A 26,837-nucleotide genomic window follows, 5' to 3' on the forward strand; every position below is an offset into this window, starting at 1 on the left:
CTGATTTTTTTTTCCAACAGAAAAATGTCAGGTTTTGTTGAAGACAAACTGACTGGAATCCAAGTAGGGAGGCTAAAAGCATGTTTGGATGAGGCCTAATTCAGACAGTATGGAAGGCAGATGAAAGCGAAATCAACTTGACTGTGAAAAGAACAGAATATTACAAAATTTCTTCTTTGGAAATAAGTGAACCGGTATTTGCAAATCTGACACATGAACCCTGGCGCAGTAGACGTCAATTTAGCGTGGGAAAGAGAATACAGCTGGCTGGAGTATGAAGGTGGCAAAATGTAGTGCATCAGATAGTCATAAAGAGCAAAGACTGCCTGGAAGATGAAACTAACTTGTATCATTCTTGGTGGTCCTTTCTGAAGCCCAAGATACTTTGACAGTGCCTTGAACGCGAACAGCTTAGAGCCTGCGAGTGCAAAAGAAGTCCAGGACATACAGTAGTTCAGCAAAGGTTGGACACTGCATGAGTGTGAAGACTGAGATGGCTGATCATCGATATGGCTTCTGCACCTTAAATGTTTGCTGGAAATATTGTAATTTTCTGTCACTGGGTACAACATGAACACAAAATTATTGTGTATCTACATACAGCAGGTGACTGAGTTCTTTAGTTGATCCACCATGATATTCATGAGTCAGTTCTGCAATGGCCACCATGCCATTTGTCGAAGCGGCAGATCACAGATTGACATAAGTTTTACATTTGGGCCAACAGCAAAGTGAGAGCTGTATTATCAATGGTTTTTCCAGTCAATGGGAAATCGTTTACAGCTTAGTCTTTTGTGTAAGGACTATGACTCTCAAACTAGGAGGCAAAATTGCACTGGTTCTTAGTGCTGCAGCCTTGTGGGCTAGTTGGCCTTCGGGAACCATCCCAACGCCGACTGTCCTAAAGCCCTCTTGGCCAAGAGAGTGGGGATGTAAGTTGGGCAAGACACTCTCCACTATAATCAAATTCTAGCCCAAATAGTCGGAACAGCAGTTGCCTCTGCTGTTCTGATGGTCATAGTCGGACACGACTGACTATCATATATATATATATATATATATAGAGAGAGAGAGAGAGAGAGAGAGAGAGAGATACTGGACAGGTCAAACTCCAGACCTGGTGATGGAGCAAGTGATGAGTGGCAATAGCGCTGGTAGGGGCCGACACATAGTTGGAGGAGTTGCAGCGTACGTATTAGCTGTCCTCATTGACAGCATGTGCTGAAATGAACAGTACAATGCAAGCAGTCACAGGCCTACAGCAGTATTCCAGCAACCAGAATAAGGGAACATCTGAATCACTTGTGTGTGTGTGTGTGTGTGTGTGTGTGTGCGGAGTTTAACGACCTATCGGCAAGAAGCCCTTAATAAGGTCAAATTTTTCATAGCGGATGTCTTTCAGAGAGAGTCTTTTTTTTTTTCCTTTCTTTCTTTCTTTCTTTCTTTTTTTTTTTCTTTTTTTTTTCGAGGCTGGTTCTCGCGATGGCCTTTCTGTCTCTGCGGCGATGATCCACAAAGGGGGTGGCGCCCTGTTTTGATTGTTGTAGTGGGGGAGTCCTGGCTGGCAGTTCGAGGGGTGTCCTCGCTGGCTCCTGGCTCCTCTTTGGGGTGGTGGTATCTTCGGGGTTGTTCCTGGTTGTTTAGGTTGGAAGTGTCCTGTTCTATGTTCCCGTGGCGCAGGGGTTAAAACCATGAGGCTACGCCAGAGGACAGGAGCGAGTCAGTCAGGGTTCTCACAGGCCCAAGCCCCAAGGTGGGGTGGGGATGGAGAAATTCATCGAAACTGAGGTCATGGGTTTGCTTGTAAACCCATTGTGTGTTCAGTGAATCGGCGAGGGCCGAACATTTGCTGAATGCATGTTCAAGTGTGGCGTCATTGCCACATGCACACTTGATGTTAAGGATGTTTCTTCGGCATTGGGTCCTGATCCTTTTCAGGACTCTGATGTTTGTCCGGGGTAAGCATAGGCGTTCTCTCTTTCCCTTCGTCGGGAGGAAGAGCCACCCGTGTTAGTCCATCAGCCAGAAGGTTAATCGGTACCACTCATAGTGGCAAGTGTTATCATATATTTTTGGAATCGTCTTTGTTCCTAGATGTCAGAAAATCATGATAATGTTGTGAACGTGGCAGCTTTCTGCCTGTTATCACGTGATTTCTAACCCCACCCTACCGCGTCGAGAACGCACACCGTGATCAAGCTCTGTACTCCCAGAGCCTAAACCATTGAAGATAGAAAAACCATTATTGAACAAAAAAGATGTATAATAGCATGCTAAACAACTTTTGTTCTTATAAGTATATCAAATTATTATTTGTTCGTGAAATGCAGTGGCGTTTTGAGGATTTCATGTCATATTCACACAAAATTCGGCATGTCGTCTTCTGTCAAAGGTAAATCGTTAGATATAGGAAGACACTTTATGAAGCAAAAGGAAGTGCATGGGACTTGTGAACAACTTTTATTCTCATAACACTATCAAAATGTTGATCGTTTTGGAAAAGTAATCACTTTTGTGAGTGTCATCAAAGATTACGCAACACGACAAAATTTTCAGTTTGTGTTCTGCTCTGCCTAAATGTTTGCAAAGAAAAAAGTACTACTCAACAAGAAGATGTAGAATAGCACGCAAAACAACTTTTGTTCTTATACATATATCAAAATATTATTTTGTTCATGAAATGTAGTGCCGTTTTGAGGATTTCATGACAAAATTCACACAAAATGCGGCACTTCATCTTTTGTAAAGGCTACCTAGTAAGATATAGGAAGACATATTTAGAAGCAAAACGAAGCGTAAGGGACGTGTGAACAACTTTTATTCTCATAAAACTATAAAAATGTTAATCGTTTCGGAAAAATCATGGCTTTTGTGAGTTTCATCAAAAATTACACAACACGACAAAATGCCCAGTTTGTCCAAGTCGGTGTAATGCTCTGTCTAAATGGTTGTAGATGTAAATATACAGGTAACTGCTAAACAACCAGATGAAGAATAACACGCTAAAGAAAATTTGAGCAGAAATAGATGAAAGTCAAATTAAAAGATATTGCATTTTGACCATGGGCACACATGCAAACTGGGGGAGGAGCAAAACAGAGACAATACTTGAAGACCTAAATCTATTAAAGGTAAATCAAACAGCAACCCTTGTTTTTATCATTTGATATGTGAAATTATCACATATTCTTATGATATAGGGATTAACATAAAGAAAGTAAAGTCTATATTTTTCCTGTGTTTGTGTCTGTTTCAGACGGTGTCAGAGGGCAGTACTGACCACCAGAAGTACTTCTGATTGATAAGGATCCAGTACCATAATGGCAGAAGCTCCGCCTGAAGGAAGACCCGGATTAAAGTCTTCAGCTGACCACCAACAGACTTACAAATGGGATGAAAATGAGTCTCTGATTTCTCCAAATACATTCCAGTCATGGGAAACTTTGCTTGAAGCGGCTAAAATAAGGAATCATGTACCTGTGCTGGATGCTGCCAAGACGGTAGTTGGTATGGAAGTACCAAAAATAAAATGCCATAGGTACTGCAGAACTGTCTTCACTATGAAACATACTTTGAACAGCCTGAAAAGAAAAGCAGAGGAACCAGTTCAACCACGTGAGGAAGCTTCGCAGACAAAGCGGCAAAGTCGAGGACCATCTTCTACTTCGAGGGTTCTTCCAAAACAATGTATATTTTGTGAAAAGTCTTCGAAGTATTTGAAAAAATCCAGCACAAGAGAACAGTTAATACAGGCAAAAGAACTTCGTGTGGATAAAACACTACGTGACATTGCTGTGAAAAAAATGTGAAATGTGACACCAAAATAACTGCAGTGACAAACAGAGCTGAGGCACAATACCGTCGGACATGCTACAGATTATACACTAAAGAAACATGTAAAGACAGATTGCCAACTCAGAAAGAGGCTGATGAGGAAATGCCAGATGACAAAGAAAGGACGTATCAGAACGCAGAAGATGCATCGTATGCCTTGCTTTTCAAGCACATCAAAGAACTAATGGCACAGCCAGACGTCATTCCTCTAGTGTCTCTTACTGAGAAGTTGAAGATGTTCATGTCAGTGAATGGTATCAAAGACGTCAAAGATTCCACAACTAGACACATCCGTAGAAAGCTTGAGATTAGATTTAGTGAGGAGCTGTTTATGTTTCCAGATGAAAATGGAAAGATTTTAGTGATGCCAGTCACTCTCAGTCCCCACGAACTTGGCCGAATGTATCAGGCACTCAAAATACAGCTGGCCTTGTGGAAATCAGACAGCTCATCGATTGACAAAGTGTTGGATAAAGCATCTCTGCATCTTCGACAAGCAGTGAAAAATTCGCAGAACAAGTCACCATGGCCCATCAACCCCTCAGATTTGGACACAATGGAATCTGTTGGACCCGCTGATCTGAAACGCTTCCGTCTGGCACTCATTACTGGTGATCCAAACAACGAGAACACATCAACCAGGAATCGAATCCTCATCGACTCGTTTAACCAAGACATTGTGTTTGCTGTAAGTAATGGGCAACAGAAGACTCCAAAACACATCCTTTTGTAATATGGTCTGAAAAGTCTTACTTGAAACGTGTAGCTGATCAGAACGTTGAACAGGCTAGGACATGGAGTATCATATGAACAGCTTGAAGAGAACGACACAGCACTGTGTCTTCAAAAGATAGCAGATTCCATCAACAAGAGAGTGATTCTTCCCAGGAGCAATGTCACGTAATGTTTTATCCACACGAAGTTTCATAGTGAAGACAGTTCTGCAGTACCTAGGGCATTTTATTTTTGGTACTTCCATACCAACTACCGTCTTGGCAGCATCCAGCACAGGTACATGATTCCTTATTTTAGCCGCTTCAAGCAAAGTTTCCCATGACTGGAATGTATTTGGAGAAATCAGAGACTCATTTTCATCCCATTTGTAAGTCTGTTGGTGGATGATACACTGGTCAGCTGAAGACTTTAATCCGGGTCTTCCTTCAGGCGGAGCTTCTGCCATTATGGTACTGGATCCTTATCAATCAGAAGTACTTCTGGTGGTCAGTACTGCCCTCTGACACCGTCTGAAACAGACACAAACACAGGAAAAATATAGACTTTACTTTCTTTATGTTAATCCCTATATCATAAGAATATGTGATAATTTCACATATCAAATGATAAAAACAAAGGTTGCTGTTTGATTTACTTTTAACAGATTTAGTTCTTCAAGTATTGTCTCTAAACCTGCATGTTTTGCCCCTCCCCCAGTTTGCATGTGTGCCCATGGTCAAAACGCTTCGTTCTGTTTCTAAATATGTCTTCCTATATCTTACTAGGTAGCCTTTACAAAAGACGAAGTGCCGCATTTTGTGTGAATTTTGTCATGAAATCCTCAAAATGGCACTACATTTCATGAACGAAATAATATTTTGATATATGTATAAGAACAAAAGTTGTTTTGCGTGCTATTCTACATCTTCTTGTTTAGTAGTACTTTTTTCTTTGCAACCATTTAGGCAGAGCAGAACACAAACTGAAATTATTTTCGTGTTGCGTAATCTTTGATGACACTCACAAAAGTGATTTTGTGTGAATATGACATGAAATCCTCAAAACGCCACTACATTTCACGAACAAATAATAATTTAATATACTTATAAGAACAAAAGTTGTTTAGCATGCTATTATACATCTTTTTTGTTCAATAATGGTTTTTCTATCTTCAATGGTATAGGCTCTGGGAGAACAGGGCTTGATCACGGTGCGCGTTCTCGACGCGGTAGGGTGGGGTTAGAAATCACGTGATAACAGGCAGAAAGCTGCCACGTTCACAACATTATCATGATTTTCTGACATCTAGGGACATCGACGATTCCAAAAATATATGATAACATTTGCCACTATGAGTGGTACCGACACCCTTAATTTGAGGGGCTGGCTGAAGGACTATGTGTCTGGCAACGGGCTCGCATTTGTTCATTTCGTAGTTCGAACACAGCGGCTCTAACCTTACTTTGCACCTCTGCCTGGGATAGTCCGAGGTCAGTGTGATTGTCTATAGTGGTGGCATCTTTTGCAGCTCTGTCTGCCATCTCATTTCCTCTTATTCCACAGTGGGATGGTATCCACATAAGGGTTAATTTTGTGCCTTTCTCTGTTATCTGGTGTGCCAAATAAAGTATCTCCATCTGTATTTCTTTTCTATTTTTTCTGCCTCCACTTGCGAGCGCCTGCAGAGAGGATTTTGAGTCAGAAAGAATCACCACTGCTCTTGGTGGCCGGGGCATATCGTTCACAGTGTTGCAGGCCATCAGAATAGCATAGAGTTCGGCTGTGAAGATGCTGATCCCTTTGTTCAGTCTGTACATTTTTGTGATTTTCAAGTCGGGGATGACCATGGCACATCCTGCTTTTTCCGTCTTCAAGGATAGAGCCGTCTGTGAAGATTTGTAAGTGCTCTGAGAATCGTTCGTATATTTGTATCTTTGCCAGCATGGAGAGGTATAGTGGGTCGTTTTTTCTTTGTTGCGTCCCCGTATGACAATAGCGTGTCAGGTCTTAAGAGCCTCCAGGGTGCAAAGTGGGTGACCGGGGTAGGAACCACCTTGTCGGGTTTCGTTTGGCTCTTGTGCCAGAGTTATGCAGTCTGGGTGCGGAATGGTTCAGTCTGCCTGTGCAAGTGATGTCTCTTTTGCAGCGATTTACGTCTGTATGCGGCGTCTCCGGAGTTGAATTCCGTGTTAAGGACATCCTTGACAGAATTTGCAGTTGTCAGGGTACGGACTTCGCGAAGTTCGCGCATCTCCGGCGGCATTCTTCTTTCAGGGGCAGCCAGCCCGCTTCCTGGTAAACCAGATCGTTGACAGCGTGTGTTGAGACTCCGAGCGCGTGTTTCAGCGCCGTTAGTTCTGCTCGCTGCAGTTTGTTCCATAGCGAGTCAGAAGCGGTAAAGAACCCTTCATGTCCATATGTGAGTCTGGAGCGTACAAGAGCACCCGCTAGGTGGATTAAACTTTCTGTGGAAGCCCATATTTCAGTTTTTATTAGCTTGATGAGTCCCACAGCCCTCATAGCTTTGGTCATCAGGTTGTGAATATGGCTGTACCACGTTAAGTTCTGTGAGATGGAACTCCTAGGAACTTGGCCTCTTTGCTTGGGCGGATCACGCGACCGCCGAGTGTGATGTGGAAGTCCTCAACTCTTGCAGCTGATTTCCGTCTGCTGAATACCATAAGGACAGTCTTATCAGCGGACAGTTTGAAGCCGTTTGTTTCCATGTATCTTTGCACGCTGTCCACCTTGTCTTGGAAGCGTTTCAATGCTTTTGAGTTCCAGCGGGGACAGTGGTGCTCCCATATGGCGAGATCGTCCGCAAACAGTGAGATGTGCAGGTTGTCTTTACCAATGGTTTGTTCAATGTCATGTAGCATGATGCTGAATAATGTGGGTGCAATAACGCTGCCTTGTGGGACACCCATGTCAAGGACGTGTGTTTTTGATACTGCAGATCCCACTTTGACTGCCATTTCCCTGGAGTCCAGGAATGCCGTAACGAAGTGATAAAGGCGGCCTGTGATGCCCAGGGACTGCAATTTGTCCAGGAGTTTAGCATGCCATACCGTGTCAAAGGCTCGTTTAATGTCAAAGAAGGTGGCTAAGGTTGTTTTCGGAATTTTGGCCATGCCTAGTTTGATATGTTCAATGAGCCTGACAACATGTTCCATGCAGTTTCTGCCCCGTCGGAATCCTGCTTGACATACAGGGAGTATGCCTTCCTTTTCTAGGAAGTGTTCCAGTCTGTTTTTGACCAGTCTCTCATATACTTTGCCGAGGTGTGGGGTAAGCGCTATGGGTCTGTAGCTTGTCGGGAGTTGCGGAGGTTTGCCATCTTTTGGGATGGCCACCATGAGGGCTTTCTTCAAGGCTTTAAGCACAGATCCATTTTCCCAGCACTTTTTGGTGGAGTGTGTGAAGTACCTGTACCATTGGTTCTGTGAAGCGGATAATCATGTGGTAAGATATGGGGTCCATACCAGTGGCTTTACTGGTCGTCCCCAGAGTACTGATTGCCATCCTTAATTCTATAGTGAGAGTGAGATCACTATTGAAGGGAGTGGAGTTGTCGTCCATCACAGGCAGGATAAGGTTCGACTCAGCTTCACGTCTCAGTTTGATCATCTTCTCGGGGAGATGATGTGACTGACTCGCTCTGGAGAAGGTGTCAGCGAGAGCTTCTGCCTTCTCCCTTGTGTCACGTGTAAGGCGGCCGTTCACAAGGAATGGGCGCTCAGGCCGCCTTCACCGTTTGCGCAGTGCGTTCACTTTCCTCCAGATTTTGGAAATGTCTTTCGGTTCACGGATCTCTTCTTGGCAGAAGCGTTCCCAGTGTTCTTTCTGCGCTTCTTCCGTGACAGAACTGATCACAGAATTTGGTGGCTTTATCCAGGGCCTCTTTGTTCTGTTCAGACATATTCCGTTGGAATAACCGCAGGGCATGTCGTTTGGCAGCGGTGGCTTTGTCACACTCATCATTCCACCACACAGCAGTGCGGCTGTGTTTTCCCTTATGACTGGGAGCTTTTGGGGGAATGGCAGTCTCGGCAGCTCTGAGAATCATACTCCTGATGTTCTCATAGTATCTGTTAATGTCTGGGTCTTGTGGGTCGCTTGTCTCGCATTCTGCGTTTAGACGGGAGGCGAACTGGCTCCAATTGGCTCTGTGGTACTGGAATTTTGGTGGTTCATCATAGTTTGCAAGGACAAGCTCTGTACCACCAAGCACAGTGTGTATTGGAAGGTGGTCAGACTGTAGATGATCGTGGCCTGTGCACCACGTCGCGTCCAGGCCAAGGTCTAGCGACGCCATAGTGAGGTCTATGGCACTGCTTCGCGTTCCTGTTTGTCCAATGCGGGTTATTGACCCGTCATTTAGCAGTGTTAGGCTGGAGTCCGTGACTGCGTTCGCCAGGTGATTCCCAGTGTTTTGGGTCTGGTCGTGGTCCCACAGTCTGTGGCTGACGTTGAAATCTCCAGCTACCACCCAACTGCTAGTTTGATTGTCCAGATGTTTTAACCATGCCACGTCTTCTTCTTTTAAGCTTCCAGCAGGGTAATAAACGTTGACTAGGTTGGTCTGCTTGTTACCCTTCGTAGAGATGGTTACAGCACACGTGGTGAGCCGGCATCCTACTGTGCCAGCAGGAGTCTGGAGGTCAGTGTATGTCAGGCGCGTGCTGACGTACGTGGCAACCATCACTTTTCTGTCTTCTAAACCCATCACAGGTGGATAGTAATATCCTGGCAGATGGGGGAGCTCCTTGGCTTCAGTTTTGAGTGACTGAAGCATCAACACGTCCATTCCGGAGTGCTCTTGTAGGTAACTGGAGAGGAAGAGGACCTTTCTTCGAATGGTTCGACAGTTCCACTGGTGTACTGTCAGTTGTTGTCTCATCTTCCTGCCTTTTTCGCTATCCATTTTAGCAGGAGGATTCGATGATTGTCATTACAAGGCGTAACACGTCATCACTGATGAGGCCTCGGCAGCTCTCCAGTGCCGCTGTTATTTTTTGGAGGGCTCCTCCTTCCGTCTTTTTGGGGTTGTCAGGGTCTTGAGCTCGCTCTTTGTTCTCCCGACTGGCGGCCTTAAGCTTTTGTAGCTCAGCTTGGAGGCGCTTCCCTTCCTCTCTCTCTGCTGCTAATTTCATGTGGAGCTCCTCAATGGGGTCCATCGGGCATGGTCCCGTAGAAGGGTTTCCGACCGCCGTCTCTGCTGGGGGGGTCTTCTGAGCGGCCGTTGTTGGTCTAGCCTTCGGTATCGTGACCGGGGCTGAGCGTTTCTCTGGCTGCCAGGCATTCGGGACAGGAGGACGGGCCTCTTGCGCAACTGGTCTGTTTTCTTTTTCTTGGAGGATGTTCTTGGCCTGTCAGAAAGCCTCCGCCCTGGGCATGTAATGTTCCGACCTTAGGTGGTTTGCAGTCGCCCACTCACGTCGAGCTGGGCAGCCCCCATACGCTGCCGAGTGCTCTCCTCTACAGTTTACGCACCTACATTTCAGTGCAGTACATTTGTTGGCCGCGTGGCCCGTTTTGCCACAAGTCGGGCAGGTGGTCTCCTTCGCCGGGCACTTCTTCTTGACATGTCCAAGCCGCTGGCACTTGTAGCATCGCGTGACTTCTGCTACGTAGGGATGACGGAGTTCCGTCCCTATAGGTTAGACGGATGGCTGTCTTGACCTTGGGTTGTCCAGTGATAGATTCGATTTTCTGGAGAAAGTTTTCCATGGTCACATGGGTGGGGATGTGACGCACGACACCCTCCACCGTGGGGATAGGCACTGTGCACTGTACCGCCGTCTCTCCAATTTTCTTAAGCTTCAGTAGTTTTTGCTGCTGAAGTTGGCTATTACAGCCAATTAATGTTTTTTTCCGTCCGAGAGGTTTGATGGTGCGGACGGGGCCCACCAAGCCCTTCAGTATGTCAGCAAGTTCCCAAGCAAGAGCCTGGAGGGTGTTTTGGCCGTTGCCAACATCTTCAATGATCACGGGGTGGTCGCAGAAGACTGGGCTCAGAACCGGTTCTCTCGTCGTTTTAGCAGGCCCTCGGGTGGGCCTGGGCCTTTGGGTTCTGCTGGGCCCATGAGAGGATCCAGCGTTTACTGATTTCTTGGGACTGTATGTTGACCTGGTTGGTACGTTTTGATTGAGCTCTGGAGGAGGCCCAGTATCGGTTTCGGTAGACTCAGAGGCGTTTTCAGGACTCCCTTGATCTGTAACAAGGGTGGGGATTGGCGAGTCTCTCCGTTTCTTTTTTGTTTTCAAAGTCCAGGAAGTCTCTTCGTCCGAGGATAGCCCGGATTCCATAGAGAGGGATGCCACACTCATCCCTCTTTTTCTGGGTCCGAGAGGGTCCAATTCTTCTTCATCAATCTCTCCCTCCTCCCAGGGGAGGGGAACTGCCTCTGCCCCACTGGGGGACAGAGGGGACTCGGTGTTTGTCAGCATTCCTGTAGCTAACACGCCACTTTTATGTGATTTGTTCCTGTATCTAAGGTCCATTTCCATACACACTTTAGTGGATTGTCAAGGCGACCGATCTGAATCACGGCAGTCCAGAGACTAAGCAGGGACACACACAACATACTGACCACCAGGAACGTTTGACACTGATTCTTTACTGCGTGACATTACCAAGGGTGTAGACAAACATGTTTATGTGGACACTGTCAGAAAAGCCGGAATTAAGATTATACAAGTCATGGTAGGAAATGTAGTGTTAGGCTATACTGAAGAGAACAGATCAAGTGGTTACCATAGATGCAATATTGTTGGTGAATAACCTTTGGAAAAATAATCCTCAGCTCCTGTTTCAGCGGCTTGTTACAGCAGATGGAAAACCTAAGGGCGTGCAACTTCTGTTTAGATATTACCTTCGTGGGCACCTTCCCGCATATTCGAACCACCGTGACTCTTGGAGCAAGTATAAAATCAATTTCTTGCTGATACCATCAGAACAACAGCAACAGGTACTAGGATTGAAAAGCTACGGCTGGTTGGTGAGCGGACAGCATGTCTTGTATGGTGACTCACTTATCCGCTAACTCTTATAGCCTTGAGGTTCAACTTTCAATGGAGTCTGCACCATGTCCATGTATGAAGATACAGTCGAAATGGTGTTGGTGGTGTGTCCATCGAGATCGATGATGACCATCGTTGTCATCCAGCTGGGGGATGGGGAGAGGGTGGTGGTGGGGTAGGGGGGAGGATGCTCATGAATCTATCTGTGAATGCGCAGATGGCTGAATAGTCCAATCTGCGCACGAAATGTTCGCTGACAGTTGGGGCAGACAAAGACAGGCATATCATTGTCAGGGAGTTTGTTTGTCCGTGACTTTCTGGCCTGCCTCTTCTGAACAGCTGCAGCAGTCCTGTTGGCCTCGCACAACTTGGCGCCTTTGTGCACAGCAGCGCGCCATTTGTCACGGTCCACTGCAGATTCCTCCCAGGAGTCAGGGTTGATATCAAACGCTTTCAGAGAGACTTTCAGAGTATCTCTGAAGCGCTTCTTCTGACCTCCGTGTGATCTCTTCCCTTGTTGCAGCTCGCCATAGAAGAGCCTTTTGGGCAGCCAATGGTCTGGCATGCGCGCCACGTGTCCAGCCCAGCGAAGCTGGGACTGCATCAGGATGGTGAAGATGCTGGGAAGGGTGGCTTTTGCGAGCACCTCTGTGTCTGGGGTCTTGTCTTGCCACTTGATGTTCAGTAGCTTCCCGAGGCATGTTGTGTGGAAGTGGTTCAGCTTCTTGGCATGTCGTTGGTACACTGTCCAAGTTTGGCAGGCGTACAGTAGTGTGGGGAGAACTACTGCTCTGTAGACCTTTAGCTTGGTCTCAAGACTAATACCTCTTCTGTTCCAGACATTTGCACTGAGTCTACCAAAAGTTGCGCTTGCTCTTGCAATCCTGACGTTCACTTCATCGTCGATGGTCGCATTTCGTGACAGTGTGCTGCCAAGGTATGTGAACCGCTCCACCGCACTGAGTCTCTGACCGTTGACTGTGATGTTGGGCTCAACGTACGGTTTCCCTGGGGCTGGCTGATGGAGAACTTCAGTTTTCCTCGTGCTGATGGTAAGGCCGAAGTTCCTGCTGGCAGTGGCAAACTTGTCGACGCTGAGTTGCATGTCAGCTTCAGATCCAGCATTGAGGGCACAATCATCAGCAAACAAAAAGTCTCTGATGATGTCTGTCATGACCTTCGTTTTTGCTTGAAGCCTTCTGAGGTTAAACAACTTGCCATCTGTTCGGTACTTTAGGCCGATTCCAACATCGCCATCTCTGAAGGCATCAGTAAGCATTGCAGAGAACATGAGGCTGAACAGCGTTGGAGCCAGGACGCAGCCTTGCTTGACACCATTTGTGACAGCAAAAGGAGCAGATGTTTCGCCTTTGTCCTGGACTCGAGCCTGCATGCCTTCATGGAATTGGCTGACCAAGGAAATAAATTTCCGAGGGCATCCGTACTTGGCCATGATCTTCCACAGTCCCTCTCTACTCACGGTGTCGAAGGCCTTAGTGAGGTCGACATAGGTGGAGAACAGATCAGCATTTTGCTCCTGACATTTCTCTTGCAGCTGCCTTGCAGCAAACACCCTGTCGGTGGTTCCGCGCTCTTTCCGGAATCCACATTGGCTCTCAGGCAAATGACCTTGGTCAAGGTGTGCTGTGAGGCGGTTTAGTAGGATCCTGGCAAGTATCTTGCCTGCGATGGAGAGCAAGGAAATGCCCCGATGGTTATCACAGGCTTGCCGGTTCCCCTTTCGCTTGTACAAGTGAATGATAGATGCATCTTTGAAATCCTGGGGGATCGTCTCTTCTTTCCACATGAGTGAGTACAGCTGATGGAGCTTCTCAGTCAGCACAGTGCCTCCATCCTTGTAGACCTCTGCTGGTATGGAGTCTGAGCCAGGTGCTTTGCCACTGGATAGCAGACAGATTGCTTTCTGGGTCTCAAGAAGTGTTGGCGGATTGTCCAGTGCTTCGTTGATGGGGACTTGTGGGAGACGGTCTATGGCTTCATCATTTATGGAGGAAGGGCGATTTAAGACACTGTTGAAGTGCTCAGCCCAGCGTTCGAGAATTTTCTCCTTCTCGGTGACCAAGGTATTCCCATCTGCACTGAGGAGGGGGGATGATCCTGAGGATGTGGGGCCGTAGACTTCTTTTAAGGCATCATAGAACCACTTCATATCGTGCCTGTCAGCATATCCCTGGATCTCATCAGCTTTGTCACTCAGCCACTTATCCTGCATCTGGCGTAACTTTTGCTGAACAGTCCTGCGGATGGCATCGTATGCATTCTTTTTTGATGTGGACTTTGGGTTGCTCAGGTAGGCTTGATGCAGACGGCGTTTCTCATCCAGAAGCTGCTTGATTTCATCACAGTTTTCATCAAACCAGTCTTTGTGCTTTCTGGTCATGGGTCCCAGGGTCTCTGAAGCTGTACTATAGATCAGCTCACGCAGGGTCCTCCAGTCAGACTCCACATTCTGGTTGTCCAGAGAGGCGGATTCCAGACGATGTTCCAGCAGCTCCACAAAGGACTGTTTGATGGTGATGTTTTTCAGCTTAGCGATGTTGAGCCGTTTTGGAGCCTTCTGGCCTTGGGGGCGTCTCTTGGGCTGGATTCGAATATTCAGCTTCGAGACTACAAGGCGATGGTCTGTCCAACACTCGGCGCCGCACATGGTCTTTGTCACATGTACATCTTGCCTATCCCTTTTCCTGACGATGACATAATCAATGAGATGCCAATGCTTTGAGCGAGGGTGCATCCATGACGTCCTGTTACGGGTAGGGAGGCAGAAAACTGTGTTGGTTATCAGCAGTTCGTGCTCTGCACAGGTCTGAAGCAAAAGCAATCCATTTGGGTTGCAGTGGCCCACACCGTGCTTTCCAATCACTCCATCCCAGGAGATGTAGTCAGAGCCAACTCTAGCATTGAAGTCCCCAAGAATGATGAGCTTGTCTGCTTTAGGGATAGCAGCAATGACAGAGTGAAGGTCCTCGTAGAACTTCGCCTTCACTTCATCCGGGTTGGTCATGGTTGGGGCGTAGGCACTGACAATCGTGAGGTGCCTCTGGCCAGATGCCAGTGGGAGTTTCATGGTCATAAGCCTATCGTTGACTCCCTTTGGGATTCCAGCTAGCTTGCTGACAAGTGCTGTTTTTACTACAAAACCAACGCCAGCCTCACGTCGCTCTTCGCTTCCTCGTCCACTCCAGAAGAAGGTGTAACCAGATCCCTGTTCACAGAGCTCGCCTTCGCCTGCAAGCCGAGTCTCACTCAAGGCTGCGATGTCAATGTTGTATCTGGCGAGTTCGGATGCAACTAGTGCCGTTCTCCTTTGGGGTCTGTCCGCGTTATCTCTGTCCAGGAGAATCCTTATGTTCCAAGCGCCAATGGTGAGAGGAACGATCCTTGTTTTTTTCTTTTCTTTCTTGTTGTTTCGACCGCTGATGTAGGGTCCCCGCCAGCCGCGGTATGCTGGCCAGGGTGATATGGAGCAGGCAATTTTTAGGGCACCTTTTCTAGCCCCTTCCTCATGCCAGGTAGGTGAGCAGTGCATTCCTAAAGAGGGCTGCTCAGACGCTCAGACGGCTGCCGAGCTCCATCGCTGCTCCTGTCGACGAAGAACGACCCTATGGCCTGAGCCGCCTGCGTGCAGGTCTGCGGCTACGACTGCCAGTGTACCCACGCCTGTCGTTTCGTCGCTCGCCTGTCGCCACAGGACTTGGGGGTGATGAAATGATGAAGGATGAAAGGTCATTTTGGACGACTGATGACTTGCGCGATGAGTTTGTTTAAAGTGAAGAGGAGTTGCGCAACGTCAACCTCACTCTCTCGTCCGGGTCCACCAATTTCCAGTGGCAAGACTAAGTCGAGACGACTGGAGGATGAGCACGGATGCAGTGGATGACAAGATATCCTTTCGGTGTCTCATCTTGCTCTCTGCACTCCACAGTGCGTTGCTGTAACCGCCTTCCTCTCCGTTGAACCGATAGGTTTCTTCCGCAGATTCTGCCGGATCCAGACTTCGCATGCATGGGTAGACACACCCCGGGGGCCAACTGCGTGTGGCATGCACACAGCGCGGTGGAGCTAGATGGCCGTCGGTGGCTCTCCTGAGCCAACGCCCTTTTATGGATCTCCATAAGGGTGTCTAGCCACCCGCCTCACCAGTCCCGGAAGGGAGCGGTGGGAGTGCCGGTTTGGTCGCCGGCAACCCGACCCTGAACAGGTTGTACTGGATTACAGGTTACCAGTAGCAGATCTAATGACCTGACCTGACCTCATTACACTGACTGCATCACTGTTTTTGATGGGTATGGATTTGGCCAGACAGGAGTTGTAGGCTTTCAGTTTGCTTACATAACACATTACATCAATGTTACATACACTCACCAAAATGTGACTAAAAAAAACACTAAACACACACACACACACACACACACACACAATGCATATATAATTTTAGTATACATATGTACATAGCAGCTACCTTCAACACATACGGACACACAGGCACGCACAAATACAACTGACATACATGAACAGGCGCACGCGTACACACACACACACACACACACACACACACACACATTCATATATATGCATGTAGTTATGTACACATACAAATGTATATACACATAGTCAAGCACAGCTCACGCAAAGGAAGTGGAGCTCAGTGCCACAACTGAACTCATTGCTGGGGGAAGTGGTGCGTTTTGAGACCGGATTTAAAAGATGCAAGGGAATCAAAATGACGGAGGTTATGAGGGAGCTTGTTCCACGTCTTTTGCGATTGAAAAGAAAACGATCTGTGTCCAACAACAAGGTACAACAATACTTGTTACGAACATCAACCATTCCACATCAAGCATCACATCTGCAGAACAGTAAATAGTCATTCAAACAGTGACCTGTGTGATATCATAACGCACGATTTACAATGAGACTGTAGTAATGACAGAATCTAAACTATTCATCAAACATTGAATCCACTGGTATTGCTGTGCCCAATTTACATCAAAGTAATATGGGCAGGTAAATGGGGTTTTATTCACACATCGTTTCCATGTGGAATTAAATGTTCGGTTAACATCAAAGCATAATCAGGACAACGATTATTCATTCCCACATTAATTCTAATTATATCTGTTTGCCATTGGCAAAACAATGGTACTGAAAAAAAGAGAGAAAATTTCTTGACAAGAGAATCTTTCAGCAGCAAGGTGTAGTGTTCTGCAACAAAGCATCTGTTGATAAAGTCATCTGTGCTTCTGAGCGTGGTGATGTTTCCATCTGCAGTGACAGTCCTGCCGACAGCCTTGATACCCTTCGCTACAAACGGTTCTGTGAAAACGTGTCAATTAAAACCACCTTTGTTCGGGTTAATACACCTTCAGTCGCTGTGAATTTCAACTCTGTGTGTATTTATCTGCAGGTGCAGTTATGGTTTGAATGAATGAATTTACCCAGAGAACTGGGGTTGTCTCCAGGACTGCCTCTGTCCATACAAGATTGATCTTCCACCAGTTCAAGAGGCTTTGTTTCAGTCACATAAGATAAATGCAATTTCATAACAGACTGTGACTCATGTAAGAAGCATATTTCATGTTCTGAAGCCTATGGAAACTTCAGAAAGAGTAAGCCATGCAAAATCACCCTCACTGAAGACCTGAGTGACGTCAATGATGTAGATCTACTTCTTAGTCTTCTATTTACATTTTTTTTAATGATAATTTTCTGCGATTAATGTGTATCTTATGTACTTCTAATAATAACTATGGAACTCAACGAGAGCTTTCAAAAGAGGTGCAACTTGTTTTGTGCATGTGTATTGGAAACATCTCTGAAGCATGATTACGCAATATGACGTATTTTTCTCGCGAAGGCATCTGAGTTGAGCAGGAGATTATGGTCACCATACCCTGCTACCACTACTCATTCAAATTACAACAACAACAAAAAGGCCTCAGTTTCGTTGCTCACATTTGGATCCAATGTAAACGTAAATCTAAATTCCCTAGACTACACTAGGAGAGATGACAAAGAATAAGGGGAAGAGAGAGATGGAAGGGAAAAATAAAAACAAACAACAAAAGATAATGAAATAAAATAATTCTTAAAAGAAATAAAACAGAAATGACAAATTACCACGTAGTCGTTTTACTTCTACGGGTGATGACAAACCGTATATATATAGGGAACGATCGAGCAAATGACGTCACGCGCAATGGATTAAAGGTCCGTTTATTATTCGGATCGTTCACCATTTTGAAAATATGCAACGTGTGTAGAGCCGTTATCCTCGAACTGCTGTTATCTTCACATCAGACAGAAATGATAATGGATCCCCGCTCAACCCCCAGCCGGGTGACGTAAAGTGTCGATGCAATAGTCTTTGTAGTCAGCACTCGTTCTAAAACATTCCATGGAGGCGATAGTTCAAATTCTCATCCGTCATACTCAGCGACGTGATCCATTCAAGAAAAGATCAGTGTGAAGTAAATTTAGGCGTTCTGCATTGTCGTGAAAGTTCAGATCAGTTCAGGTACTGAGGGAATACACAATAACACTTTACACTGCCTCCCAGTACAAGAAAGAATTATTTACGAAATTGTCTCTTTGTTTCAAGTCCATTGAGGTATCACACAACGAAAAAGTTTCGCGTGCTTACTATCATACGACGAGAATTTCGCGGGTTTTCTACCCTACGTGGTGTTACACTAAATGGAATTGTGAAGTCATCTTCACCAACTGTCACACGAAATGTTTCGTAGATTACATATGACCCTATGCCAGTGTGAGTGATTGGTTGTTCTAAAGAAGGAAGCTTTGTTCTTCAGTTAACTTCTACCTGGTTGGCAACGACATTAATTCATAGACTAAAACGACATAGAGCACTAGGTCGAGAGACAGGGAGAGACGAGAAGAACGTCAGTCATCACTATCCTGACATAAGTGAAGGTGTGCGAACATGCTCTTCAAACCTTCAATCACACAGAGAAGAAGCAAGATATAAATTTGCCAAACACAGACACAGGCAGTAATTAAAATGTCCAGCATCTCATTTATTTGTAGTTACTACACAAATGAATTTATTGAAAATAAGCATTCTAAATCAACAACATCCTAACATTTCCATAGCAGCTACATCCTGGGTATCTCTAACTAAAGAAGACTACTCCCAAGAATATGGAGGCTATGTTAAAGATCCATACCTGCTGTGCAAAGAAGAGTTGTGTCTAGCTCTCCCCGGGCTAGCAGTCCCAACACACGTTTGTGTGTCGGGCGCCGGCGCCGGGAGAGACAGAAGAGCGGAAGAGACAGCTGGTGGGAGAGAGCTGGTCAGAGAGATCTGGTGGGAGAGATAGTTGTTGTGAGCTGGTGGTAAGAGAAAGCGGCTTGTTGGTAGGTCAAGATGCCAAAATAGTGGGGTTGGGGGAAAATACTGAATAACTGATATCTAGCGTAAACCACGGCTTGCTGGTTATTCTCTTGGAGAAGCCGTTGTCACCCAGACCTCGTGACTGTGGACTTGTCAGCTAAGCATCTGTGTAAACTCTCCCATCTTCCGGGGGTCTCTGAACAGTGTACCAGAACTCGTCTTTGGGATTCTCATTAATCCTTACATACCTTCACGCCAACTCTGCTCTTCTCGAACCAAAAAGTATGGCCAATAGCCCCTTTCTTTGCAGTCAGCTTCCTCAGCCACTCCGTCATTCATCTTTGCTGCGATCTTTCAAATCCAGTCTGAAGACCCACTTTTCCCCCTCCTGATTAATTCTCAACAGATCATCGCTTTCCAGTATGACCTAAAATGACTATTTGTGACAGTGAATTTTGATAGTTTCACTGGAATTTGTTGGTAGTATTTTTGATTGTGTACTATGACGACCAGTGTGTGATATGACGTGTGTGTGCGTGTGCGTGTGCTTGTGTGTATTGTGGTTGTGTGTGTGTGTGTGTGTGTGTTTGGGGGGGGGGGGGGTGACTGAGGGGGGGGGGGGGAGATGAATAATTCTTAATGATGATTGGTATCTTGTGTTCAATTTTCCAGGGCTTTTGATATCAGAATTACATATGTGTTCTATTTGTAAACGCGTAGGGCTTATTTTCAAGATTAGGCGTAAACTGATGCTCATAATAATAATGATAAGATAAAATGATGTAATGATACATAAATTAATAAATAGATAAGTAATTGAATTAACTAATTTCCCGCCGAGTGACGCGGTACCTAATGGGGTGTACGCAGTGCCAGCTGGGGAGTGCTCAGTTTATTTTGGAACTGAGTCTCAACTGAGGTTTTATTTCTAAGTTTATAATCATTTCTCTCTGTCTCATCGCATTCATATTGACTTTGATAACAAAAAAGACGTGCCGATCAGTTCTACATTGATTTCTCATTAATTAGACATACGATTCGTAGAGTTCAACGGTTTTTCGAGGATTACGGCAATGTTCGAAGTTAACAGCACCACAAACGTGTAAACGAACTTGCGCGTTTGGTGCCGTTAACCGACGGGCGCAATAGCCGAGTGGTTAAAGCGTTGGACTTTCAATCTGAGGGTCCCGAGCTCGAATCATGGTGACGGCGCCTGGTGGGTAAAGGGTGGAGATTTTTACGTTCTCCCAGGTCAACACGTGCAGACCTGCTAGTGCCTGAACCCCCTTCGTGTGTATACGCAAGCAGAAGATCAAATACACACGTTAAAAATCCTGCAATCCATGTCAGCGTTCGGTGGGTTATGGAAACAAGAACATAACCAGCATGCACCCCCCCGAAAACGGAGTATGGCTGCCTACATGGCGGGGTAAAAACGGTCATGCACGTAAAAGCCCACTCGTGTACATATGAGTGAACGTGGGAGTTGCAGCTCACGAACGAAGAAGAAGAAGGTGCCGTTAACCTCGAACATTGCTGTTATCCTCGAAAAAACGTTGAACTGCACAAATCGTTTGCCTAATTGATGAGGAATTAATGTACTACTGACCGGCACGTCTTTTTTGTTATCAAAGTTAATACAAACGCGACGAAACAGACCAAAAGAAAATGAGCACTCCCCAGCTGGCACCACCTACCCCCAACAAGAACTGCGTCACTCAACAGGAAACTCATCAACTATGATCTAATTACTTATCTATTTATCAGTTTATGTATGTTTTACTGATGATTTTGCTTCATTTTATCTCAGTGTATTTTCCCTCAGGGCCTGAACTGATGGACTTACCTGCCTGAGTGCTGAACGCCCAAGTTGTCATTCCCTTAATCGCGTGGATCAAAACCAAAATTAATAATGTCGGGTCAGTTTAGCCTCTGCGACCAACTTAGTTGACAAGTTTACGTTATTTTATCCTTCGCTCTGAATTTTTCCATACTAAAAAAATAAATAAATAAATAAATTCGACTGACACGAGAAACGAAACGAATGGACTGAAAGATAGACACTAGAGATATTTGTGTCTACTGCATGACGAAAGCAAGACTTATTCATTGCTCGTTCCCTGTACTCAAACTCATGCACGTACGCGCCCATGCTGCACGAAATACCGCGGCCGACAACCAGATGCTTACAACTGGGTTTTTTCTTTCTTTTTTTCTAATCACTCGATCGTCGAATTAAAAACAGACTTTGTGTGAATGGACGTGGTTGTCCGGAGGGAGATAAAGCTCAGATAGGAACAGAAAAATGAAAAAAAAAAACAAAAAAAAAAACTCCTTGGCATGTGCCTCTGTCGTCAGTGGAGCTACACAATACACACTGGCATGACCAAGAATGTTAAGCTCAGTGTGAAGCTGGCTGTGTGTACGTCTGTGTGTGTGTGTGTGTGTGTGCTCACAGCTGAGTGGCGTCTGTGCGCCAATTTGGAGAAAAGTAAGTGACAACACGTCTATAAAGAAGAGTTTAGTGTGAGCGTGCTGTGTTGCTGTAATCCTGTCTGTGAACAGCGTCTAGTTGGGACACACACACACACACACGCGCGCGCGCTCCCGGTGGGAGGATCTGGTAAATAAGTGGTGGGCGTATTTCTCAAACTGTGTCAACTGCCTTCGCCGTGTTGTCAGCTGGTTCAGACAGCAGCCTGTGTCCTGTCACGGTGTGGCATGCAGTTCGTGTCACACTGCTTTTGTGTGCTCCAACCGCGACAGCTGTCGGCCGGAGTCGACAGAAAGCAAGATCGTTGTTCAGTAGATAATACCTTTTTTCTTCTTCTTCTTCTTTTTTTTTTTTTTTTTTAAACATCACGCGCTGTTTTCAAAGATTTTAGCGCGCTCTAAGCCGTTGGGGCATGCTGTCAGCGAAATGGTACGAGGTATGCTGTGGCTTTGTCAACAGTGGCGTGTTATCAGCAGACAAAGCCAAGCCCCAACAGGTGTTTCAGTCAAGACAGTCAGCCGAGTATGCAAGTGTACGTGAACCTATTGATTTTGGTGAAAAGTTGAGACATACATGGGGCAGGCCATGCTTGATTCAAAATGGTTCATCTGTGGAGTGATTCAACACCGTACTGTTGATGGCCTGTATGCACTGACAGCTATAGCGTGATCATTTACAGTGTATTAGTTGACCAAGAACGCTCCCGTCAGTATTGGTCGGCTTGCTGTCATCAGTGGGACAATCGGATGGGAACAATTCATGGTGGGCTAAATTGACTTCATGCCTTCTGGGTTAATCAGCAAGGGTTCTCCAGGTGAACTCCTTCGTTACATGTTCATTTTCATCACAAAACCCAGCTGATAACAGTCGTCGTCAGCTTTATCCTCGTCAACAATAACAGCGGCAACATTAAAAGAATTGGGAATAGTCAATGCAAGCCTGTACCACTGCAGTGTGGCATTTAGGTAACGTACACCAGATCATAGTTTCCCTCAGTGGCCAGGATGGCCGACAGCCATGGGTCGTGTGAAGAGGGGGAGACGACACCAGACACGGGCAGTATCAGTGAGGAAGGGTCTCCATGGCAACAGCCAGCACAGGGTCCCAGCCCACAGGCTAGGCTGGAGGAGAAGGACCAGACAGGAATCCTGTGGTCCAAGGAGGAGGAGGGGAATGGGGGCAGCAGGGAGGAGGAAGTGGTGGACAGCTCCGACACGACAGAGGACGAGGAGGAGGTGGACCCAAGAGTAGCGGTGAGTGAAGACATCCAAACACTGTGCACTTGACTTTGTTGTGAGTCTGCATCTCTGCACACATGCCAGCTGGGGTGCACGACCATGGTACGTGATTAACATGAACACTGTAAATTGGGCCTGCACTTTCTCTCTCTCTGTCTCTCTTTCTCTCTGTGACACACACACACACACACACACACACACACACACACACACACTAAGAGATAAAGAGAAAAGAAACAAGAAACGGACAGACAGACGGACAACACTGAACATTGCTCACAAATTAAAAGTATCTACATGATTCATAGTATCTGAGGATAATACATTGATGTCAGTCCCTCGTGAACGTGGAGACAATATATCATTAAGATAAACCGCTGACAGCTAATTGACAGTGTTTGGTTTCTTTGAACCTTGGCAGTGACAGGCACAGTGGAACACGGTGTTAGAGGCCTGCTAAATTATGGCCAGAACTACCCAACCCACCACTATCAATTTGTCACTGACAGTTAATACTTAGAGGTCGCCACACATTCAACTCAGTTGCATATTGCAGTACCGTGCTTTCTGTACCAAGTCGTGCAAAGTGGGTGTGTTCATCTCTCTGTGTACCACCGGTTTGGTGACGGTACTGTTGAACTTTGCCAGAAGAAGTTGGCACGAGTATGTGCAAGCAACGAATCACAGATATATCCACCACCACCACCATCACCACCACTATCCTCAACCAAGCACGTTTCATCAATCATATGAAGGAGAGGCATTTTAAGAAAATTTCTTCTTTTTTCACGATACATTATCCACGACGGTAAACCCTTTTGCCATTTCTCAAACTGTGTGTGTGTACAACCGATGAAAGAGAGAGAGGAGAAGACGATTAAGAAAAGAAGCGAAAGAATAAAAGTCTTGATGAGCCAATCAGCCAGAATACTTTGATCAATTCATATGAAAATTAATTTGTCCAGTTATGCTCTTTATAAGCTCAAACATAATCTGATCAAGCACACAATCAAAAAATATTAAAACTAGTCAAATAAAAAAAGTTTAAAAAAAAGTTAAGACGATATAAATTGTTAAAGACCAATTTTTAAGTGGAAGTGAAAACATCCAAAAATAAGGATCGAACATCAAGTTCAATGAATGTTTTTGTTAGAACCATATGAATTTATCTATCTGATATCTAGCTAATATCTACATGTTTGTCGATTGTGTGTGTGTGTGTGTGTGTGAAGCAACATAGGTTTGATGAGAGGTTCGAGAGAGAGCGAACTAGACAGACAGACAGAGAGACGCTTCAGACGCTTTTTTTTTTATTGACATTGGCCTAACTACAGCCCTTATGTCAAGGGGGTCAGTTCTAAGTTGCAGCATCAAATGTGGTAGATGAAAGAAAACAAACAACAATAAACAAAGCAAAAAATGTCAATAAATCAATTTTAAAAAACCAAATTACTAAATCGCACACTTGCGTATGTGCCAAAACAAGTACGCACACCATAATATAGAAACAACATACAATAGACTGACCATCAAGTGTATACAGCTGTGACTGGCTAATCATATAACTAGTGATGATTGATTACGTGTTATTAACATCTACTTTCCTTTTCGTGATATTAACAGCTTCTGATATGTATCTGGCAAGCAAAATTGTAATTTCATCATTTTCAGAGGATAACAGACTAAGCACATCTTGCCTTTTCTCAGCAGCAATATGGAAAAGTCGTGTCTTGGTTCTAATGTCTTCATAAGCTTTACAGTGAAATAAAAAATGATCTTCATCCCCTCTCACATCCTCCATACACACTGTACACATAAAATCAGCTAATCCCGCAAGATCAAACCATCTTTAGTTAGTTTTTAAACCTAAGGTTCTGTTTCTGAATCTTGCTAGCATATCTCTGCGCCATTTATTGGTAACGACTACCAAAAATTATCTCTCCGGTTGTAAAATAGTTGTAAATGAATGGAACCAAGAATACTTCGCATCATCTTCCATTTTAGAATGCCAGTTCTGTTTATGACAAGACGCTAAGCGATCTTTAAATTCTGATAGAAACCGTCTTTCATTCCCAACTCCCTGACTAAACCATACAACACCAAATACATTTACCTGAAAGAACTTGTTTAATTTTACCCACCCATTTACAATTGCCTAACTCAAAACTGCTGAAGTAACATGTATGCCTGTTTACATAATCTGTTTGTAGGAGCTGGGTAGGTCTTTAACCAACACTTGATGCATTCAGCAAAAGGAGAGACAGAGAGAGAGAGAGTGAGAGAGAATACGAAAAAAGGAAGTGGGGGTAGTGGTTTCCAAATTTATCCCAGAATACCATATTTCGCAACCGATTACTCCATCGACGACCGTCATTATGATTTCCCACTGCTCAAAATGATACACTTCCTCTTCGAGATGGTCTTTAACCAGGGGGTTAATCCAGGGAGGTTTAATACGCACTCCTTTCTTTGTGTAGGGGTGGAGGAATTTTAACAGCCTGTTCGCTTTCCAACTGCTCTACGATACGACCGTTCATCCCATGGTAATTAACAAGCAGAGCACGCCCCACACTGAGGCACACGGCACACTGTAGTGATGTGACTTGAACTGGCGGATTGCTTCATGGTCACTACCTGTGCATGTGCCCTGACCCGAAACCAGTCTTTTGATCTGTCGACTTCCCACTCTTGACTGCTGCTTAAAACGGTTGACACAGCGGACTAGCGAGGGATCGGGGTGGGGTGTGTGCGAGAGAGGAGGGATGAGGGTGTAGATGTGGGGCAAGGAGGAGGGGTAGTTGTTCAAAATTGGGTTGTACCTTGGTGATCCTGTCACAAGTGGGGCGGCCATCTGAATGAGGCAGTAAACATTGTTCTCACGGGAACCTGCAAGGGTCGTCAATTTTTTTGTTTGTTCCCGAAAAGAGCACAGCTATAAGTGCATTAACGAAAAGGACTCCGATTCCCTCCCTGTCATTTCCACTTCAATTTATCACTGATTTCTGAATAGAAGGGACTTCTTACACCACAGATGGAGGTCGGGATATCAGGCTCTTCATTTCGTCAGCGGAATGGCCGCGTTGACCGGTGTACACATACACCTATCTCAGTGAGTGGACGGCGATATAATGATTATGCTCACTTCGCGGGTGGAAGGCTCGTCACGCTCCATTGGGTCTACTGACAGAAGACTGATGTCCCCAGTTCGAAGAGTTCTCTTGAACATGCACTCGCGCGCGCGCGCGCGTGTGTGTGTCTGTGTATGCGTCTGTGTGTATCTTTTGTGTATGCGTGCGCACGTGCGTGTCAGTATGTGTTTGTGTGTGAGAAAGAGAGAGGGGGGGGGGGGAGAGGGAGAGAGAGAGAGAGAGAGTGTGTGTGTGTGTGTGTGCGCGCGCGCTCGAACTAGCGTTGAGGGACGGAAAACTTGAGGGTTCAGGCATTAAAAAGAATGTGCCACAATGTGCGTTTATGCAGGAATTGAGAGAGAGATGGGTGGGGGCGGGGGTAGGCATGCACTGTGTAGAATGTCGAGTCACTGGAAAGCCGTAATTTGATATGAAGCATTCAAGCACAGTAGATAACGATAATATCAAGTGCCATACATTAAAGCTGTACACGTACACATGCACAGTATCAAGCCCAATCTAGGTTGTAAGACCCGGATACAGAGAAAACTGACCTCGTAAAAAAAAAAAATTGTTCATTCGTTTGGGAAAGGGTGATTGGGGTAGGTGGGTGGGGAGCGAGAGGATCAGTGGGGAGGTAGGCGAAGGGTGGAATGAAGGATGGGTGGACGCAGGAAGGAAAGTCAGTCTGGGCCAAAGATGGGTTCAGGGTGTGAGCGGAGAGAGGGTCTGTAAAATATTTTGAGATCTGAGTAGATAAGACATGCGTCTACCCCTATTTAAGGCCAAAGGGCGACATTCCCAACCCTCCCTTACCTCAACCCTAGCAATAACGCCACCCTCCCCAATCCCCACCTGACCTACCTACCTCTCTCTCTCTCTGAGATCGGGGGCAAAATTATCAGATTGTGTGAATTGTATTCGTGGGGTTAAGCAAGGGGATGTTTGTAGCCCTGTCTTGTTTTCACTTTTTATTAATGAACTAGCGTTAGAAATTATGCAAAATGGTCAACATGGTGTTACTTTCGATT

The 26,837-nt window shown here is 45.6% G+C and overlaps 1 protein-coding gene across 5 annotated transcripts in view; it reads left to right on the top strand.

The window, feature by feature from the left end:
- The first annotated feature begins 21,348 nt into the window (after positions 1 to 21,348).
- Positions 21,349 to 26,837, top strand: part of LOC143297181 (uncharacterized) — a 41,252-nt gene continuing 35,763 nt past the window's right edge. For all 5 annotated transcript variants that reach the window (XR_013057221.1, XR_013057225.1, XR_013057222.1 and 2 more), the window contains exon 1: positions 21,349 to 22,693. Coding sequence is in view for 1 of the 5 variants with exons in the window: in XM_076609395.1 (XP_076465510.1) it covers positions 22,445 to 22,693 (249 nt within the window). In the remaining 4 variants the exon portion in view is untranslated. The remainder of the gene's footprint in view (positions 22,694 to 26,837) is intronic.

This window comes from Babylonia areolata, chromosome 2 (assembly GCF_041734735.1).
Source record: "Babylonia areolata isolate BAREFJ2019XMU chromosome 2, ASM4173473v1, whole genome shotgun sequence".
NCBI classification, from domain to species: domain Eukaryota; kingdom Metazoa; phylum Mollusca; class Gastropoda; order Neogastropoda; family Buccinidae; genus Babylonia; species Babylonia areolata.